At 42.0% G+C, this 12,601-nt stretch overlaps 1 protein-coding gene across 1 annotated transcript in view; it reads right to left on the reverse strand.

The window, feature by feature from the left end:
- Positions 1-3,682: 3,682 nt before the first annotated feature.
- Positions 3,683-12,601, reverse strand: part of LOC147603023 (eukaryotic translation initiation factor 6-2) — a 55,224-nt gene continuing 46,305 nt past the window's right edge. The window contains exons 6-7 of the mRNA XM_086797108.1: positions 4,422-4,532; positions 3,683-4,140 (exon numbers count right to left, since the gene is read on the reverse strand). Of these exons, the coding sequence (XP_086653234.1) occupies positions 3,883-4,140; positions 4,422-4,532 (369 nt within the window). The 3' untranslated portion in view covers positions 3,683-3,882. The remainder of the gene's footprint in view (positions 4,141-4,421; positions 4,533-12,601) is intronic.

Here is a 12,601-nt window from a genome sequence, read left to right on the forward strand (position 1 = left end):
TCTCTCTACTCCTTTACCTCCATATGTGAAACTTTCATAGGATGACAGCCCTAAGTCAGATGACGAGCGGGCTGCCATGGCCAAGATCCCTTATGCTTCTGCAGTTGGTAGTCTTATCTATGCTATGGTTGCTACACGACGAGATATTGCATTTGCAGTGGGAGTTGCTAGCAGGTTTATGGCCAACCCTGGCAAAAAACATTGGGATGCAGTGAAGGGTGTAATGAGGTACTTGAAGGGTACTCAAGACGTGTGCATATGCTATGGTAAGTCAGATGCATCTATCCAAGGATTTGTGGATGCAAACTATGCAGGTTGTGCAGACAGCAGACGGTCTACCATGGGTTATGTTTTTACATTCACTGGTGGTGCAATCTCTTGGATTTCTCGTATGCAGAAATGCATTGCCTTGTCTACCACTGAGGTAAGAGTATGTTGCAGCCGCTAAGGTATGCAAGGAGGCTTTATGGCTTTCTCGTCTAGTGGGAGCTTTGGGTATTTGAGGAGGGATTCCAGTGTTGCACTGTGACAGTCAAAGTGCTATCATGTTGGCTAGGAACCCTGTGTTTCATGCCAAGACTAAGCACATTGATGTGAAGTATCATTTTATCCGTGAGGTGCTTGATGGTAAGCTACTTAAGCTTGTCAAAGTGCACACAGATGATAACTTTGCAGAGGTTTTGACAAAGCATGCACATTGTATCAAACTCATGGGTGTTGGATAGGCCATTTGTCCAACATGTCTTCTGCATATTCACGTGGTGATGGTACTACATAAGGGATCTGATTGTACAATACCCTATGTTTCAAGGTACGAGATCTCTTGCCCTAGAATTTTGGGCTACACAATCTCTAATGGCACTTGTCCTCCACCAGCCTGGCCTTGAGCGTGTAGGCTCGTTGCCACTAAAGGCACATTATGTGACTAGTGGATCACTTTTGATGAGGAAGTCCCAAACATTCACTCTTTACCCTTCCTTGAGTTCCCTATTCCTCGTCCAAATGGAGAAGAAGTAGAACTTGGTTTCGTGATAAAGGTACTTCTATAATGGCCTCTTCTGGGAGAGCGAGACTCATGCTTGCATTCTGTGCACTTACTGTGATGTGTATTGTGGAGAATATTTATCCCTAGTCATATAACAAAAGAGACCTACCCCATTTGCCACAGCTGTGATTGTTGGGATGTTTGTTGGTCATGGTTTGCATGGGATAAACCCACCTCAGGAATCGACACTAAATTCTTGAAACATTGTGGTATGACATGGTTTGATTACTTCCTATGGGAGCAAACCTTGAGCTTCTTGGTCCTTCTCCCACACTTCACTAGAGCTACGTTCAAAAATAGGACACCAAATGTTTGAAAAATTGTGGCATGATATTTATTTGCTTCCTGTGTGGGAGCAAACCTTAAGGTTCCTGGTCCTTCTCTCGCACCTTCACTGGAGCTGTGTTTAAAAATAGGGCAAGTGAACGCCTTCTTCATAAAATTTACGGTGATGTTTACAGAGCATGTTGGTGAATCTAGAGTTCGGAGTACCGTGGTGGCATATGATTCTAGGTGTTCCATTGTTTCTCCATTCACGTATGTGTTTCATTGGTGGCTTATTTTTTCCCACAGCTCCTCGCTTGAGGTGGATTCAAAGGAGTCTAGTCTTCTTAATAAAAGAGCATTCTATTGAGTACTAGTCATTTACTGGGACCAAAGGCTTGGTGGGTTTGAGGAGGTATGGTTTGATGCATTGTAATTGTCTATATTGTCGCTTCTAACAATTACTCCAGATCAAGGTCGCATCAAAAGTCCTGGGTGCTTCTAGATTAGGTCTAAGAATGGTTTTATTGTTCCTGCTAGGTTCACATGTTTGGGCTCGCGTCACGTGTCCAAGTTTTCATAACTCTAGACTCTCATGTCTACAAGCTCACGTCTGCTACTCTGCTTGGCTCTTGTGTCCAGGTTCACACCTCTAGACTCACGTCTCCAAGCTCACATTTGTGAGCTCATGTCTATATATTCACGTGTCTAGGATATTTATGTCTCTAGTCTCACGTGTCTAAGCTCACATCTCTAGGCTCATGTGTATGGGCTCGACTCTCTTGTCAAACGTCTCGTGGCTCATGTATGTGTGTTCATGTATACATTGTACCCATATCTTTTTTTGTATATGAACTTGGCTTACGTACTTTCTTAGTATGAAATAGCCCTACTTGGGACACGAAAAACTAGGATTTGGACCTAAGACATGTTTGGTATACATTTTTACATATTAATTATGTTTCAATTTTTTTAATAATCACTAAGGAAAATCTTCCAAGGACATGGGTAGGTGCGTCCATACAGGTCTTTATAGCTATATTGATTTATTTGTACTATATTAGGTATACCTACCTCCAAGCTCATGTTTGTAAGTTCATGTGTCTAAGCTCATGTATCCACCAAGCTCACCTCTATAGATTCACGTATCCAAGCTCACGTGTCCAGATTGACATCTATAGGCTCACATGTCCAAGCTCACGTCCGCAGGCTCACATGTCTAGATTGATGTCTTTTCCTACAAGATTGTGCACTCACATCCCCTACCTGAGAGCTAGTTTAACCTAGTTTTTGGTAGTTCCTATCATTTTTTAAACTTGATAGAGAGGGATTAAGGATCCTAGTCTTAGTAAATGATTATAATGCAACGAATTAAGTGTTTTTTATTGTTTTAGATGATTTTGCATGCTTCTAGTTTTTCCATGCAATAATGTATGAATTATGAAAAATTTATGAAATGCATGCACAAAAAATGATAATCTCACTCTAATTCAACCTAATGGAGCTCAATGCTCATGTTTTCAAAGTGGACTCCACTCCTAATCACAATTGCTAAGATAATTCTTGGATCAAAGCAAAGAGAATCTAAGCCTCTTAGACTCCAATTTCATGCAAATCACCAAAAAAACAAGGTTTACCCTACCAATAGATGAAATAGAATGCCCTAATTTAAAGTAAACTTCAAATCAAAAGCAAACATAGAAACAAACACATCCAATAACTCTAAAACATTATGTTTTTTAGAGTCTGACCTCCTAATCAACACCAGCAAGATTGGGTGACCCATATAGCTTCGAATGGACACAAAAACAAAGCTAAGCCGTAGGCTAGTTTGCGATAGTGGCGCCAAATATGTTCAAGCCAAGAGCTTATCTTAGCCTTGTTGAAGCATGTGTTGTTAGGTTTTTCCTTAGAGCCACAAATGCATCTTCCCATGTGGGTACACTAACTCATCCGTCATGTCCTCACTCTATTATCATGCTGGAATGCTCCTTGCTACAAGGATGAAGGGAGAGCTCTTAATGGCTAGATGGAAGCGAGAAGAGGTGGTCCTTTGTGATAGTTCTCTCGCACAAAGGTGGGGGAAGAAGAAGAATCTATTGCAAGAAGAGAACCTACAATCAAACCTAACTAGCATCCATCCATCAAGCAAGCAAGATTCAAAAGCATAAAAGCAAGCAAGCAAGAAAAGGGAAGGAGGAGATCTCACAAGTAAACTAGTGCAAGGGAATACTTGTCCATTGCTTACTATCAAAAATTACTTATATACAAGTGACTAATTTTCACACTAGGTTGGCCAAACTTAAAAATAATCCAATGTCTATTACTAGTCTTAAGTAACTATAAACACTAAGTCCATATTTGACATTAAGCTCACGGTAAGGCTATTGTATATATTCCAACGTCATCTTATAAAAGTTAAGCACATGTTCGTGTGTGTGGGTAAGATGGCAAAGCGATTTAAAGTAACTCAAGCAAGTGAAACCATATCAACCAATGGAACCATATCAAGCAAGTGAAACCATATCAACCAATGGAAACAAGCTTTAGCAACATTTATTCCACTCAATGTATTATGCCAGGGTATCAATCAGTGATGCCCGCATCTCCTGCACAATGGCACTAGGTTGAGCCTCCCTTAGCTTGAATACACTTTCTATTACTGAAAGCTCGGTTGCAGTAGTATCGAATCCACAGAAAGCCGTCCAGTCATTCACGACCAAGCCTGCTCCAATCACCTCACTTCCTCTGTTCACAGTCCCAGCTACCAAAGGCACTTGCAGCAAGGAAGACAACTCATCCAAATCTTCTACAGATGTGTGAGGATGAACCTGGTTCAGAAACATGACAATTAAACAAGCTGCTATTCCTTCCTTTAAAAAGCCAGAAAATGCAACTTGAACAACACCACCTTAAAAAGGCAAACAAAGTAAAGCCCATAAAGAGGCTAGATACGCAAATCCACATTGCTTGGACGGTAAGATTGCTCATCCAAGCCTAACAGGTGGTTATGATGGTCCCCCTCTCCCCGCCATGAGCAAGAATCTTAATGCCTGTATGGAACTCCGTGACCAATGATAAACCAGAGAACAAAGCAAGAACATGTACATACCAAACCCCCTCTATTGGAAAAAGTGCAGTAGCTCCCAACCAGAATGTTGCCAGCAATTGTCTGTCTAAAAACCTCCACATTTAGCACATCAGCTATTAGCTCCTCTGTTTCCTGCGAAAACCATACATACAAGGATCTAAGATGCTCCACTTTTAAAATTACTTCCTAAAAAATATTCCTTTGTAACTAAGTCTAGTTTAGATACTAAGGAATCCTATTAAAAAGGTAGCAAAGTCTGCATTAGAATATTCAGCTTTTGTAGAAAAAAAGAAAAAAGAAAAATATGATGAGCAAGCTGCAAGAACTACCCCACTGGGAACAGGTGGTGAATCACAAGTCGTCTGTAATGGTCAGCACCAAAGCATGGGCAGAAAGATCATCCACGTCCCAATAGGCAGCCGAACATATTAAAGAGTAAAGAAACTTTATGTTATGGCAGGAGGGCTTACCGCTGTGAGTGCACATGTAAGGGAAACTCAATCTAAACTTGACCTCTCCTAAGTGAAACGTCCTCTGCAAAAGCCGCTAAGGGGAGTGCAATCGCTATCTGCTGAACCAAGGTAAAAGAGTGAATCAGAATAGCTGTTTGCTGTAACTCATTTGGCAATTTCTCAGTTCAATCCATAAAGGAGGAGGCTGAAATATCCTCAGCAGAGCACTGCACTTAGAAATTTAGATGATACTCAGCAGTTTGAGCAAACTAGACAGAACCTGGACAGGAAGAGAAAGCAAGCGGATTCAAGTGGCTAGGGTTCAGATTTAATAAATCCAAGGTTATTGGCTATTTATGACTGGACTGTTATTTATAGCAGCAATAAATAACTATATAAATGAGTCATTATTGATTCATTGTGGTTTGGACCTGGACCAAGAGGCTTACTCATAGTCTTGTAGTTACCTGGGTCTGTGGGGTCTCCTGCTTTGTGGATGGGGACAATGGTGTTGGTAGTCCAGGAGGGTGGGAAGCCTTCACAGAGTGCTTTGTTAAAAAGACTGGAAAGAATGGGAGCCAATACATGGTGCTCGTGGGCAAAATGTTCCACGCGTAGATCTTCATGATCTTTTGCTCTCCCATTATGCAACTTTTTTTTTTTGGAGAGAGAGAGAGAGAGAGAGAGATGAAGCCTCTATTCACTAGGGTCTTTTTTGGTCATCAAGCCTCTATTCACGTTTCAATATTGAATATACTTGCAGGTCCTTGTGATCAATGAATGATTGGGCATCTCAGAAGATTGCCTTTTAAGTTTTAGGGTTTGCAGTGACATTTTCTTGGGGTAGATTGTTAGTTTGCTTTTAGTCATGGCTAAAAATGATGTATTCAGTATGCTCTTTGCCGAGGACAAGCTAACTATCCCATGTGGGCATATGTGATGAAGCATGTACTGGTTGCAAAGAATTTATGGGTATATGTAATTGGTGCTAAGTTATGACTTGTTGCTCTCTCATGTAGACAACAAGCCATTCCTCGTATCCGTTCATGTACTTCTGTGCATGGGATATACTTGTCTCTTTGTATCAGATCCGCAATGAAGCTCATGTAGCCTATCTCTGAAAAAAGCTTGACATAGAGCATATGACGGAGGGTAATTTCTGTGTTACGGATTTGCCACGGCAGTTAATCAATATTGATGAGGTGATATCTCACAATTCATTTGTTTCTACAGTTCTCAACGGTTCGCCTAAATCCTATCAAGAATTTGCTACCACTCTTTCGCTCTTGATGAAGAGAAATTCAGATTTGTCCACATTTGATGATTTGGTAGCTCTCTTGTTCAGGAAGAGCAATCTCGGTCCAACTAGAATAGTATGATTGCTGCAGATCAAGCCTTTGCAACCTCTTTTCGTGGCAAAGGAAAATCTAGAGCATCTTCTAGTGCTAAGCCTAAGGACAAGGCACCTGCCCATTCAGATCCTCTTGCCTCAAAAGAGGGTGGGGACAAAAAGAAACGGTGTAACTATTGCAGAAAAAACCTAGACATGTCATTGAAGAATGTAGAAAGCGTATTGCGAGTGAGCAAAAGAAAAGCACGAAGGTTTGGTGGCTACCACAGGTGACAATGAGGAAGAGGCCAACTTGGCTCATGATGGCTATACGTTGCTTGTCAAATATAGTACTCCGTCTATGCCTTCTTCTTGTATGTTAGTTTCTGATGTTAGTGCTTATTGTTGTTATAAATAACAATCCACTGATCCAGTCTCCTCCCAAGGATCACCTAATACACATCCATAAACAAGATTAGAGAAACCAAATAAAAGGGGTGTAGGCAAGCTCACCACCCAACCTAGGACCTAAGGTTCCACTCCCATCAGTCCATGCTAGTGCGTCTTGGCGTCCCATACCACCAATGCCGCTTGCCCACAAGGGCCCTCGGCAAGGCTGCATGCGATCCACCATCTTCCAGATTCCCTAGTGTGTCTAACCTTCACTGACTCTTAGAAGTTTTCAGGACGCCGTTAGCACCACCACACAGGGAAAAACTAACCACACTAGGAAAACTTCTTGAGCATGGCTAGCATAAACATGCTTTGTTCCTGCTTTGCACAAAACTTAGATAAATCTTTGAACTTAATTTAGTAAATATTGAGTTTACACAAATAAGAAACATGAGGCACTTGGTACAGCAAGTACAATTCAAGTACAACAGTGTTAAAATCCTAAGATCTCTCTAGATAATTGTTATGTATAAACATGCATAAATCAGGCATAAACTCAACTACCCAACCACCCCCGAGTCCAAGGGATGCACACATGAATAATAATGAAATACATCATACCTCTACCTTGATACTTCATACCATCAAGAGGTATAACTCCAATCCAATAGCATGTAGCTATAGTGTGAAATGGTAGATGAGTAGATATGAACCTCTACACAAGAGAGCATAACATAGTCTTGGCCTCATAAGCCCAAGCCTCCCTTGAGTGTGCCCCATGTCCCTATTATATAGGAGGGCCCTCAAGTGACTCTTGTTTGTATATTTAAAACTGCTATAGGTAAATTTCATCATTGGAAGATATTTTTTCCAATATGATGATTTCCTAGAGACATATACACGAAGCATATACTCTACAATCTAATTCATACACTCTGTTTGCCCATCAGACTACTGCGGATGATCAGAGCAATTCACATTCAAAGTAACTTCCTCGTTGTAAACCTTTCGGAATAAAGTAAGAAAGCATGGCATTATAACAGTAGAAACCAGGGATTCATCGGCACCCCGACATACCCACATCTGCATATGGAATAATCGACGTCCGGAGTTACCCATATCAACATAGAGAGTCATCAACGTCTCGATGAGTCACATATGTCCATCCGTAAACAATCAGGTTGAGTATATAAATCACCTAAAGTACGGAACTAGAGAAAGAAACACCAACAAACGAAGAATCCAAATTTTCTTATCCGAACTCCACAAGATAAGAAAGAGATTTCAACAAGTGAAAATGTCGACAAGATTACCCTCATCAAAACATGCAGGCTATAGATAAAAGAAGTTTATTTAGAGAATGTCCACAATATAACTTCTACTGAATTTAGAAAATGAGATTGTCTTTGAATGTTGAGGTCAACATGCTAAGTGATGTAAGCAAAGCAACAATCTTGAGCCCAAATTATCCCATAAGATAATATATGTGAAGGATCACTAGCGTCCCATACCACCATGATACCACCTATACATACCTTAACAATTTGAAACTCCCTAGTATGCCGTCTAGGAAAATATGAATAAAATCCTGTATAAAAGGAATAAGATAGCCTTATCCAGACTTTCACATACTAAACCTGTCTCTATATACTTGAGACTACATCAAGGAATAACTCCTTCTGAGTACATCATTAGAAAAGAAATTGAATTATTGGCGCCTTTCTAATGATAACTACCCAAAACACAATAAAGTTAGGGTAGAAAAATAACTCACCTGGATATATAAGCAACTAGGTATCCGAGATGGAATATATACAAGAGTACAAAAAATATACTCCAAAATTACGTGCAAAAAACGAAGGCAAATGCTACCTTCAAAGCACATGTAATTATTCAAAAGATCAAAAGATCCTTATAAAACCATGGATAAAAGCATAGAAGCTCCTTAAATCCATGAAAACCATAGTTGATCATAAAAATCAATGCATACCATCTAATGGATATACATCATGCCAAAAGAAGCATTAAAATTGGTGACCAACTCATCAATCCCCGAAGTATATGAACGTGGTGTCGTTCAAGGAAAACTCCAAAGTAAACAAGTGAAACACATGTGTGTAGCACAAACATAATGTGCATATAACAAACAGGTACAGTCAACCAAGTACAAGATACAGCAAGTGCAATACTTGCAACAGGTACAATCAGCCAAGTATAAGGTACAGTAGGTACAATACTTGCAATAGGTACAGGGTGCAATAGGTACAGTACTTGGTGCAAGGTGCAATAGGTACAATACTTGCAACAGGTACAATCAACCAGATATAAAGTACGGTAGGTACAATACTTGCAACAAGTACAATCAATCAGTCACAAGGTATAGCAGGTACAGTACTTGCAATAGATACAACCACCCTTGTATAAGGTACAGATGGACAGCTGTGCAGGTGGGAGGCAGGTACATTAGGGAGGTGGGTACAGAACAGCATAATTTTAGTAGGCGATGGAGAGAAAAGTGAAGCCAACCACCCACGTGGGAAAAATACTAAAATGTTTCATGCAAAACCTTTTCCAAAGGTTATATAACCGTAATACCTATTTAATACTATGGGCACCCACACTAGAAAATGTCCAGCCCCTCTTTTAAACGTGTGCGAACATATTAGCTTATAAATATTAAAGTGACCATAGCTTATGGATTTTACATTTTAAAAAAGGACCAAAATGGTAATACTTACCACCTGTTCACATGCCACACCAATGTGTAAGCAAGCAGCACTCCCACAGTACACTGGGCCGTCCCCGTTGTTAGCACATTATCCCCAGTTTTTGCCCATTTCTGGTGTCCTTTTGGTCCCTTTTGCATGGCCCTTGATTGTGGGCTGGCCACCCGTATTTTTATATTTTTTCTGGGGTTTTTCATAGCCTGTATGGTTTTTTCCCAGTCGGCCAACTTCAGTGTCTCGAGTCGGCCAACACTTCCCACCTATAAATAGGTGGGCTGGCCTCTCAATCTTGCATCTTGCCTAGTCTATCTCTTGCTCCCTCACTTATGAGACTCCTTGTGTCTCTTGCTTGGGACTGTACCACTTCAGTATAATCAGCATAGTTACTCCATATCTCTCTCTCTCTCTATCTCTCTCTCTCTCTCTCGCTCTCGCACTCTCTATTCAGCACACTCTAGTGCTCTTTTGCTTACGCTCTAGGCACTCTTTCATGGTATCATCGCTCCTGGTTCAACGATTCCATCTGCTGCCCCAGATTCAGCCCTATTTACAGCCCCTTAACCTCTGTGTTTTTCTCAGATTTGCAGCCTTCTTCTTCCTGCGTTTTCTGGACAGCTTCTGCTGATTGTTTTCCCTTCAGTTTGGCTTCATCGCTTACAGCCAGAAGGTAATATTTTCATCAGCGTTTCACTTCTACTTGGAGTTTGGATCTAGGCAGCCTGTTTTTTTCAGGACAACAGTCCCTCTTTGGCTGCGTTTTCCTCTCCGGTGGACATTCCTTTTGCATAGGGGGATTGTGGTGGTTCGGGCTTTGGTGGTACCCTTGGTACCTGTGGAGGACACCACTTCTTTTGAGATTGTGCGTTTTTTTTCTTGAGGAGAGCCCAAGCTACAGTCCTAGTTGATGCCTTTCCCTCTTGCACCCTCTTGCAGCATATTCCCACGCCCTGTGTGGCTACCTTTTCTCTATATCAAATCTGCATTTTTTGCTTCCCTCTTCTGGTGGCCTCAAGGTTGGAGGTACAGTTGACAGAAGCTTCTGCATTTTTTGCTACAAGAGGATTTTTGGGTGCTGTCCAGCCTCTTAGGGCTGCGTTTTGCTGGGAGGAAGGGACCTACATCAGCGTTTTCTTATTTGCACGGTTTTTTTTATCTTATGAGGTTTGGTCCTATCGGTTGGATCAACGATGACAGCTTCAGATTTGGCTCCCGTACCACTTTCCTGTTATTTTGCAAACAAGTTGGATGGTGGTAACTTTCAGTCATGGAAGTTGCAAGTTACTTCTATTCTCAGGGAGTATGGTTTGACGAAGTTTCTCTCGTACAAGAATCGGTGCTTACCAAACCTTGCCTCTACGGAGGATGTGTGTCAGTGGAGGAAGACTGACAAGCAGATCTATGGCTTTCTCCTCCTGAATTGTCAGGATTCGGTTCTTCGACACTTCATCTATGCTCTTGATAATGCTTCTACTTTCTCTATGTGGCAGTTGCTTTGTGACTTGTGTGGTGATGCCAGTGATCGGCAGATGGTTTCTTCTTCTGGGTGCTGTGCGACCAGTGATCTTGTGGATACTTCGTTTGCAAATGTTCCTGCAGTGAAGGATAGTGGGCTAGTTTTGCGCATTGCATCTGAGGAGTTTGTTTCTGCTATTGCCTTGCCTTTAGTCTCTGTGCATACTTCTCCTTGCCAGGATGATATATCTGGTAATGTTTCTAAGGAGGATAGTGAGGGAAATTTGTCTCCTATTACTTCGCCTCCGACTCTTTCTTCGACAACCAGTGACCAGGATGTGTGGCTGGTCCCTTTGCCTTCTATGGAGGAGCCTGCTTCTACGCTGTGTGATGCTATTGAGGAGGCTACTACTACTTCAGTTACCACTCCTGTGAATGTTCCTATTTCCCTTACTCTGTGTGAGGATTCTCAATTGTGGTCAAGCGTGTTCGTGACCGTGCCTGGGGCACAGTGGTACTTCCAGGACTTGAAGGATTGGGATTGGGATTGGGATTTGGTTGGGCTTGTGGAGTCTCGACATCAGTTTTCGGAGGGGGCAGTTAAGTTCTTACATCTAGTGATGCTGACCTTCGAGGAGGATGCTATTGTACAGCATTTGGCTACTCTTGGTACAGAGTTGGAGCAAATGGACTCTTTCTTTTGAGGGTATTATCTTCTTGGAGCTACAGGCTCTAGGGATTTCTGTGACACTGCGTTTACATTTGGGTTTGGCACCGATATTTGGAGCAGCACAATGCAGCCTGCATGGTTGTTTTCTTCTACAGGAATAGTGTACCTGGTAGCTTGTTCTATTGCTTTTGTAGCTAAATTGCTGTGGAGATTACTTGTGGAGCTTTCCTGGTACCTGTTGTTGGTGCATTCTTTTGTCTTTGACAGAGGACGACTTCTTCCGCTTCTCGGAGTTTGTTCAGCATCTGGTGCTGCGAGGGGGTGTTAGCACATTCATCCCTAGTTTCTGCCCATTTCTGGTGTCCTCCTGGTCCCTTTTGCATGGCCCTTGATTGTGGGCTGGCCACCCGTATTTTTATATTTTTTCTGGGATTTCTCCCAGCCTGTATGGTTTTTTCCCAGTCGGCAAGCTTCAGTGTCTCCAGTCGGCCAACACTTCCCACCTATAAATAGGTGGCCTGGCCTCTCAATCTTGTATCTTGCCTAGTCTATCTTTTGCTCCCTCACTTATGAGACTGCTTGTGTCTCTTGCTTGGGACTGTACCACTTCAGTATATTCAGCATAGTTGCTCCATATCTCTCTCTCTCTCTCTCTCTCTTGCACTCTCTATTCAGCCCCTTAACCTCTACGTTTTTCTCTGATTGGCAGCCTTCTTCTTGCTGGGTTTTCTGGACAGCTTCTGCTGATTGTTTTCCCTTCAGTTTGGCTTCGTCGCTTACAGCCGGAAGGTAATATTTTCATCAGCGTTTCACTTCTACTTGGAGCTTGGATCTAGGCAGCCTGTTTTTTTCAGGACAGCAGCCCCTCTTTGGCTGCGTTTTCCTCTCCGGTGGACATTCCCTTTTGCAGAGGGGGATTGTGGTGGTTCGAGCTTTGGTGGCACCCTTGGTACCTGTGGAGGACACTTCTTCTTTTGAGATTGTGCGTTTTTTTTCTTGAGGATACCCCAAGCTACAATCCTACTTGATGCCTTTCCCTCTTGCACCGTCTTGCAGCATATTCCCAGGCCCTAGGTGGCTGCCTTTTCTCTCTATATCAAATCTGCATATTTTGCTTCCCTCTTCTGGTGGCCTCAAGGTTGGAGGTACAGTTGACAGAAGCTTCCGCGTTTTTTGCT

The sequence above is a fragment of the Cibotium barometz genome, chromosome 65, assembly GCF_041138505.1.
Source record: "Cibotium barometz isolate CiBa-2024 chromosome 65, ASM4113850v1, whole genome shotgun sequence".
Taxonomy (NCBI): domain Eukaryota; kingdom Viridiplantae; phylum Streptophyta; class Polypodiopsida; order Cyatheales; family Cibotiaceae; genus Cibotium; species Cibotium barometz.